At 53.0% G+C, this 8,873-nt stretch overlaps 1 protein-coding gene across 1 annotated transcript; it reads left to right on the plus strand.

Moving 5' to 3' along the window:
- Positions 1-5,384: 5,384 nt before the first annotated feature.
- Positions 5,385-7,560, plus strand: LOC102721632 (probable galacturonosyltransferase-like 7). The gene has a single exon (XM_040522422.1). It carries the CDS (start codon positions 6,126-6,128, stop codon positions 7,230-7,232), a length of 1,107 nt encoding a protein of 368 aa, XP_040378356.1. The 5' UTR covers positions 5,385-6,125; the 3' UTR covers positions 7,233-7,560.
- The last annotated feature ends 1,313 nt before the right edge of the window (positions 7,561-8,873 follow it).

The following is an 8,873-nucleotide window of genomic DNA, read 5'->3' on the forward strand; positions in this document are numbered from 1 at the left end:
AGGGGACCGGCAGACGAGTAGGGCCCGTCTGTCGGCGACCTTGGAACAGAGAGGAGGGGGAGGCGGCCTCGGCCGAGAGGGGAAGGCGACGCCGGCGACGAGCGAGCGGCAGTGGCGGGCGGCGACGGCGCGGCTCGGCCACGGCCACGACGCGACGAGCGCGACGGTGACGGCGCGACCGGCGGCGACAACGGAGATGGCGGCCGCACCAAGAGGAGGGCAACGGAGGACGGCGCCGGCACGGGGAAAAAGTGGCGACAACGCGCCGGGCTCGGCGGCGCTCCAGCGGCGGCGGAGCCACCACGGCGACGGCGAGGCGACGAAGACGGCAGGTGGAGGGGTGACGGCGACGAGCGACGCAAGGCGGCGGGCGGCATCGCACGGTCCGAGGCGATGGCGATGGCGCCGGGAGGTGGAGGCGATGGCGGGTGCTGGCAGCGATGGCTCGGCGACCGCGTGGTGACGGCGACGCCGGGCGGAGATGCGGCGGCGACGCGGCGGCAGCGCACGGCACCTGGCAACGGCGCGGCGGCGAGGGGACCCAGCGACGGTGGAAAAAAGAGAGGAAGAGAGGAGGGGAGGGCTCACCGACGGCGACGGAGGACGGCAGCAAGTCCGCGAGGATGAGGCGGAGGTGGAGACGCGGATGAGCGGCGGCTTGCGACGTTCGGTGGCGAGACCGGCTGACGGCGGCGGAGCGACGGGACGCGGCGGTGGAGAGGATGAAGGGGCGGCGAAGGGTGCGGGGTGCCCACCGGCGGCGACGGAAGCCGGGGGAAGCTTGGCGACGTCGAGGTGGAGGCGATGACGCGGCTGGACGGCGACGAAGGACGGCCGGCAGCGAGATCGAACGGCGGCGGCGAACGGCGGGGCACAGCGGTGGCTTGGGCGGAGAGGAAAAAGTGGGCGACGGCGCGGCGGCGGTGGGGATTTATAGGGTGGCGGCGCCGGCTAGGGGGGGGGCGGAGGTTGGAGACCAAGTCGGGCGCGGCGAGGTCTCGGCGGCGGCCGTTGTGGCGCGGCGGCGGACTTGGACTCGGCCGGCGCGGCGCGGGCGAGCTGGCGAGAGCGCGGTCGCTAACAGGTGGGCCCCACCTGTCAGTGGCTCGAGGGAGGAGGGAGGCGACGCGGACTACACGGGCGAGCGCGGCGCGCGAGCTGGGCCGAGTGGCGGCCCAAGCGGAGGGAGGAGGCGCGCACGGGAAGAGGGGCCGGTCGGCTGGGCCGGCCGAGCGGGAAGATGGGCCGGCTTGGCTGGGCCGGCACGGGAAGGAGGAGAGGAAAAAGAAAAAAAAGAAAAGGAAGGGAGGAAAATTGGACTTCGGCCCAATTTGAGAAGGAAGGAAAAAAAAGGGAAAAGGAGGGAAAAAGGAAAGCCCCACTTTTGCCGAGTTTTAAATTAATTTGTTTGGCCAAATTTTATACTTCTGCAATTTGAATTTAAATCCGGTTAGTCGATTTACGAGCCTCGATTTAATTGAATTAGGTTCTTTTAGAGGGATTTTTCCTGAGTTAATTAAGCCAATTGTTATTTACGAATTTCTTTTACATATTTAGGCTTGGGATAAAACTTCGGGCGTGACAGATAACGATTTTTTAGTGTATCCGGTTTCTTTCTTATAAAGTGATAAAACCGATGTTTTAGGACTCACTAATTTCTCCCGTCCGGACGATCGTCCGTCTGCAGTCTTGCTGAAACAGATTTGGTCCATTGTTGAGGGAGATAAACTGCACATTTTCATGTGTGGGCCTAATTTGGTTTGGTGGACGTTTCAGGTTGAGCTGGACTGGCAATTTTGTCACAGTTTCTTTTGCGCAGACTTGGATTGTAACACGTTATTAGCAGGCCCGTAACGTCGACGGCCCATTCTGTTCGCTCCTCTCGTCTCCTCGCCCCGCGCCGGCCGTCGCCAGATATCACGGTTGGGCTCCAACCGCCGGCTGCAGCCTTCTCGCGGAGGATGTACCTGCCATCGCGTAAAACTGTAAAAAACCAAACCTGATCGGAGATTACGAGATAGGGTAGAAAGGCTGCTCAGTGCTCACCAGTCACTACCAAAAAAATGTAAGGAGTAGAGGCAAACTTCGACGACGAGTGGTCGGCGCCGGCGCCGGAGACGATGACTGCTTGGTCGAGGACAAGACAATTATGTAAGAACCAGCCCACAATCACTTTGTGTGCACCATGACACATTGTCAACTGGGCCATCTTTGACCAAACTAAAAGGCCCATTAAAGTCTTCCGTGCAATAACTAGGTCGAATATACTTCCGGCTGCAAGCTCTCAATCATTGAACAAAGCAGAACATGACTGGAATTATATATTTCTTCAGAGACCCCAAACAACAAAAAAAAAAAAACGGTAAGATGCTCAGGTTCTCGCATCTCCGTTTTGAGGAAACAAGGCATCTTGCGTTGCATTTCCTTCGCTGAAAGGCAAGACCAGCTAATTGCCAAGTGGAATCAGAATCATGCTGCACCTGCATGTTTCTGGCTGTTTGGCAATCTAGAAGACTGGAAGCTGATGCCTCCACTGAAGGATATGTACCTACCTTTGCACCCAAGAACTCACCATGTGCCCACTCTCCCTGTTGCTTTATTCCTGGGAATTTCGCTGCTGAACTCGCCGAGTGCCTTGCCAGCCTCTGCTCTCTTTTCTTCTCATTTTTTGCCCTTAGCCGGTTAGCCCAATCATCAATTGGAGAAAGAGAACATGATATGCTACTGAAGTACTGATTAATTGAGCTTGCAAATTGCCTTGCCTAAAGTCAATTGCTCATTTGCAGAGTTGAACAGCTCAAACCTCGCCTCAGGTCAAGGACCATGTAAAAGGATGAGCACCTGCGTGAAATTAATCAGGGGCACCACATGGAGGGTTGTTGGATTCAGACATTGAGTTGGTGCCATGAACTGAAAGTCTGAAGCTCTGTCCGAGTCAATTAATCCCGTCAGTTGTCACTGCCAATAAGGAGTAGTAGTTAGTGCTGCCATCATCATGGTCTTATGATCAAAACGGACCGGATAAGCCTGTACTTAGGCCTTATTTAGTTCCCAAAATTTTTTTTCCAAAAACATCACATCAAATTTTTGAACATCTAAATAAAACACTAAACATAGATAAATCAAAAACTAATTGCACAGTTACGGAAGAAATCTTGAGACGAATCATTTAGCCTAATTAGAAAGTGATTAGCCATAAGTGCTACAGTAACCAACATGTGCTAATGACATATTAATTAAGCTCAAAAAATTCGTCTCGAGGTTTCCAGCCGGAATCTAAAATTTGTTTAGTAATTAGACTATGTTTAATACTTCAAATATGAATCCAAAAATTTGATATGATGTTTTTGTAAAATTTTTTTACAAACTAAACACCACCCTAGAAGCATCATGATCGTAGGCCTACCAAAAAAATTCTGCTTGTGCGTAACTGCATATTACAAGCGGAATTTTTTGGGGTTTCTCTCGTAGAAAAGACAAGGTCCTGTCAAAATAATCGTTCGTGGCAACTTTACAACTCCAGAGCGACAGGTAATGGCATTGTCGAGGCCAGCTGTAGTGCAGAAGCATGCTGTCTTTGAATTCGTTATCCATTTTATTTTTCCTCCTCTTCTTCTGTCCGTAGCACAATTCCAATGCCTGTAGATACATGGAAAGACAACCCAGCACGTCGCAGGAGCGAGGAGGAAGAGGAACAAAAGCTCACCCTGCGGACACGTGTCGGCGCCTGGAGGAGGGCCCAAGCGTCCACGTCACCGATCTCGAGGTTGCCACCCACGGAGCCCATGCCTACAGCCTGGCGCCGGCGGTGACGCCAGCCCGCCGCAGAGCGGGTCCGTCCAGGTGTCCCTGCCGCCGGTGACCCACCTGGCGGTGACACGGCGCCTTGGATGGCCGCGGCGGCGTCGAGCTGGACCGCGCCTTTCTCCTCGCTCCACCTACGCGCGCACGCACGTTGGGACGCTGGTGGGGGAAACGTGCATGGTTGACGTAGCGATGGAAAAAGTTATACAATATATTTATAAAAAATACATCATCCGTTTCATAATATAACGTTTTATAATATAAGATGTTTGATTTTTTTTCTTATAATTTTTGACCCTTTATCTTATTCAAAAAATTATGAAAATATTATTTATTTTGCTTGTGACTTACTTTATTGTCAAAAGAACTTTAAGCACGACTTATTATTTTTTATATTTAAATTAAATTTTTAAATAAGACGAATGGTTAAACATTAAAAAAATCAAACATCTTACATTACAAAACAGAGGTAATAATAATTTATAAATAAAATTTTTATGTACTCGGTTTTAGCGATCTAACCTAAACTACGATAAAAACATAAAAATAACTTTTAACTTTAAAAGTTTATATTTTTGGTTTATACACGTAAAAAGGAAGAAAAAAGATGAGGCTGCACGACGGTAGTACAGCAGCTGCTAAAACTGGCCTTGAAAATTCGCAGCGGCGGACGGTATCTCCGTCTCGTCGTGAGCGGGCGTCGGTTCCGGCGGATAGTCAACGGTCGACGCGAGGATGTAGTTGAGTTCAGGAGGTGATAATAGTTAAAGAAATCGTTGAGAAATGAGAACTCGAGATTTTACTGGGCTTTTCTTTTTTCTTTCCCGGAGATGGTTGCAGATGCAGTTGATTTACGCACATGTTTCTTTTCTTTTTTTTTTCCGCGCGAGCGACATGTGGCCTTGTTTCCGTTGGCCGATCGTGATCAGCGTGCACTCACATTTCGGAAAAGAGTTGCAAACTGTGATTCTGGATTAAAGAAAACTAATAATGTCCTCGACGTGTCTACACATGTACTACGTATCATACTTTTGTTTTCTCATTTCTGCACGAGTTATGATAGTCAAGATGGGTGCCATCGCAAGATTAGTGGATCAACCTCATTCTCTGTCATGTTAACATCTTGTCCCCATTTCTTTTTTTCACTGTCAAGCCGCCGTTTACTTCGCTGGGGTCATAAATGTTCAAATAATTTTTTTCGTTCGGTACAACATTTGACGAAGACTTCTTAGCAATAACTATATGTTTGAACGGGTAGTGCAAATGGTTCAGCCTACAAATGGAAGCCGAAAGAACCCCACACCCACAAAAATAAAATAAATAGAAGAACAAAGACGAGTAGCTGGAAATCTGATACGGTCATTTTAGGCTTGTATTGAGATCAGGGTGATAGAATTTATCTCCCCATGCCAGAAACCAATTCGGCTGGATATCTTTCACGATAAGTACTTTCCTAAACTCAACTTCCTTATCCAATAAAAACGATAAGCATTAAAACGATAGAAAACGTGTTGAGCCAGATTAAAAGCTGAAATTCGCAACAACTCCCAAATGTCGCGCGAAATCTGTTTACTCGTTACCAGAAAGAGAAACAAAAAACAAAAACAGTAGATCAATATCTAGCTTAAGAGCAGTAAAAAAGAGATCAGCTTGACGGTGACTATTACGGCCGCTGCCGCCAGCTCGTCCTCTCCCACTCCGCTGCCTTCTCAAAGCCGGGAGGAAAAGGAAAGGGGAGGAGGCAGCCAGGCACGGCGCGAGGCGAGGCGAGGCGAGAGAGCGCCCGAATCCCCAAAATCGCAGCGCGTGAATAAACAAAACCGAAGCGGCAGCGGCAGCATCGGCGGATACAATAAGCAAGGGGGCGGAAGAGGCTGAGCTGCGGTGAGGAGAGGAGGAGGAGGAGGAGCGGGGGAAGAAGGAAATCGCCTGCCTGCCTGCCTGCCGCCGCGGTGGTGGGTTGGTGGGTGCTGCCTCCTCCTGCTGGTGGTGTTGTTGTTGTTGTTGCTGCTGTTCCCCACCCCCATTACCTCGCCCCCTCGCGTCGCATGGATTCCCCCTCGCTTCTCCCCCACTCCACGCGCCGATCCACCAGCCCGGGGAGCGCGAGGCGATGCAATTGAGGTGAGGGGAGACCGCCGCCGCTGCTTCTTCCGCCGTGCTCGCGGTCGGTTTCTTGTTGGGAGTGGGGATACAATCTGGCGGCCGCGCTGCCGTTCGACGACGCCATCGCGCGCCTGCACGGCGTCTTGGGGTGGACGAAGCCCAGCCGCGGCGGCGGCGGCAGGAAGCGGTGGCAGCGCTGCGGGAGGGTGAGCGCGATGCTGTGGGCGGCGCGGGTGTCGGGGTTCTTCTCCGCCGCCATGGTTATGGTGGTGCTGTCGCCGTCGCTGCAGTCCTTCCCGCCCGCCGAGGCCATCAGGTCGTCGCAGTTTGACAGCCACGTCCGCTTCCCTGGCCAGATCGCGGGGGGCGCCAGGGGCCTCGCCTTCCGCCGCGCCCCCGCGTTTCGCAATGCCGCTGACTGCGGCAACGCCACCGGCAATGTCTGTGACCCCTCGCTCGTCCACATCGCGATTACGCTGGATGAAGAGTACCTCAGGGGCTCCGTCGCCGCGGTCCACTCCGTGGTGCAGCACGCCATGTGCCCTGAGAGCGTCTTCTTCCACTTCCTCGTCTCCGACCCAGCGCTGGGCGACCTCGTCCGCGCCGTGTTTCCGCAGCTCCAGTTCAAGGTCTACTACTTCGATCCCGACCGCGTCCGCGGCCTCATCTCCACGTCGGTGAGGCAGGCCCTGGAGCAGCCACTCAACTACGCCCGCAACTACCTGGCCGACCTGCTCGAGCCCTGCGTGCGCCGAGTCATCTACCTCGACTCCGACCTCGTCGTCGTCGACGATGTCGCCAAGCTCTGGCGCACGGACCTCGGCGGCCGCACCGTCGGCGCACCGGAGTACTGCCACGCAAACTTCACCAAGTACTTCACCGACCGGTTCTGGTCAGAAAAACAGTTCGCCGGAACGTTCGCGGGGCGCCGGCCGTGCTACTTCAACACGGGAGTCATGGTTCTCGACCTCGCGCGGTGGCGGCGGACGGGCTACACGAGGCGCATCGAGCGGTGGATGGAGATACAGAAGTCGCCGGCGGGGCGCATCTACGAGCTGGGCTCGTTGCCGCCCTTCCTTTTGGTGTTCGCGGGGCACGTGGCGCCGATCGAGCACCGGTGGAACCAGCACGGCCTCGGCGGCGACAACGTGTTCGGCAGCTGCCGCGACCTCCACCCAGGCCCGGTGAGCCTGCTGCATTGGTCCGGTTCCGGCAAGCCGTGGGCGCGGCTCGGCGCCGGGCGGCCGTGTCCGCTCGACGCGCTCTGGGCGCCGTTCGACCTGTACGGCCCCGCCGCCTCCGCCGCGGCGGAGTCCCGGTAACTGCAACACTAAAGATGATTCTTTTTCTTCTTTCGCCGACCCCGTACAAATTCTGAGCCCTCAATTCTTCTTCACCATTACCTGTTCAAACACCTACATGTTTATTTTTCTTCATTTTATTTTTTTCTTTTGTTCTGTTCAATTAAATGCCTTTGTGTTAGATTGTTCTTGTTGGTATTAGTGATCTCTTCTTCCACTTTTTTTGATCGTTTTGTTACTAAAAAAAGAGGTCATTTGTATCCTACTCTACATGGTTGCAAGGCTTGCGGCCATCATCATAAATAAAAGCACAGAGAAATAGACATTGCAGCAGCACTATGTGTTCTTCACTGGTTCTTCTGTTCTCCAATCTCAATATGTTTCACCTTCAGCTTCACCCTCGCAGCTGATCCACCCATCCAGCACCCAGAAGAGTCAGTCAATCTAATGCAGCACCACTCACCATCACTGCCATCAACAGGTTTCACCGCAACAAAGACACTCGCAAAGACGATCCCAAATCGCAATCGCGGGACAAGAGTAACTTGGAATCCTCGTCTTTGTGGCCGTGCACGAGCTGACACTAACAAGCATTTCGAGATTAAGCACTTGCAGTTGCAGGAGATAATTATAGAGGGAGGGGGCGTTGCCGTTAAGCTCTCGAGGATTAAAGGGGGGAGAGGGAGACGGAGACGGAGATGGCCGGTGGGGGCGGGCAACACGGGACCTGTGAGCTACCGCCCAAGATCGTTTCTTTTTCGGGGGTCCTTTCCGGTGGGGCCTCACCACTTCGGCTCACACACACACCCTCTCTCTCGCCGCTTTATTCTTTTGCAAAAAATCATTATTGTGCTCCTCCTCCCATCTCGCATTGCCAATGCCATCAAGGATTTCTTTTCTTCTCTGTTCTTTTCTCCTCTTTCCTTTTCGCATAAACATAACCCCTCGGATCATATCACCTCATCTTCACCACAACTCTACAGCGTCAAGAACCTTTTGTTTGTTTTTCCTGATTGATCATCTCACTGTCCTTGCCAGCTCGCACTTAAGCATCTACTTGTCACCCTCCGCTAAATGCGTCCAAACCAAAATTACAAAATACATTTTTTTCCCAGCCAGGCTGCGAAGATTGTAGAAGAAAACATTTCGTGTCATCTGGTACTTGGAATCGTCGCGCGGCGGGGGTCCCCTCTCGCTGCCAGGTGGGCCTCCACCCCTTCGCGGCTCGCCGCCCGGCCCGGCCACACGCGTCGGTCTCCGCCCGTGCCAGGGGGCGCGCGCTGTGGTGTGGTTCGCGCGAAAGGGATGGTCTAACCGACGGGTTCTTTTCTTTTCTGACTTTACCCGTGGCTAATCACCTGCTTACATCTTGGATTCTTCTTGTGCTTGGCGTTTGAAGCTGGTGTTTGTTCGTAATTCTGATTCGCCGTGAATCTACTGCGTTGCGTGACTTGCGATCGCGTTTTTATTGGTAAAGCTAAGGGAAATTAGCTGCTGATTCTTATTGCGTGACTTGCGATCGCGTGTCTTGGATTCTTATTTTATTTTTTATTTTTTTGGGGGGTCCTGGGTGGGGGTTTCTGACAGGTACATGCTGCTGCTGCTGATTTTATTGGTAAAGCTAAAGCTAATCAGCATCTGATTGACGACTGGTGGTGTTTT

This window comes from Oryza brachyantha, chromosome 3, assembly GCF_000231095.2.
Source record: "Oryza brachyantha chromosome 3, ObraRS2, whole genome shotgun sequence".
NCBI classification, from domain to species: Eukaryota; Viridiplantae; Streptophyta; class Magnoliopsida; order Poales; family Poaceae; genus Oryza; species Oryza brachyantha.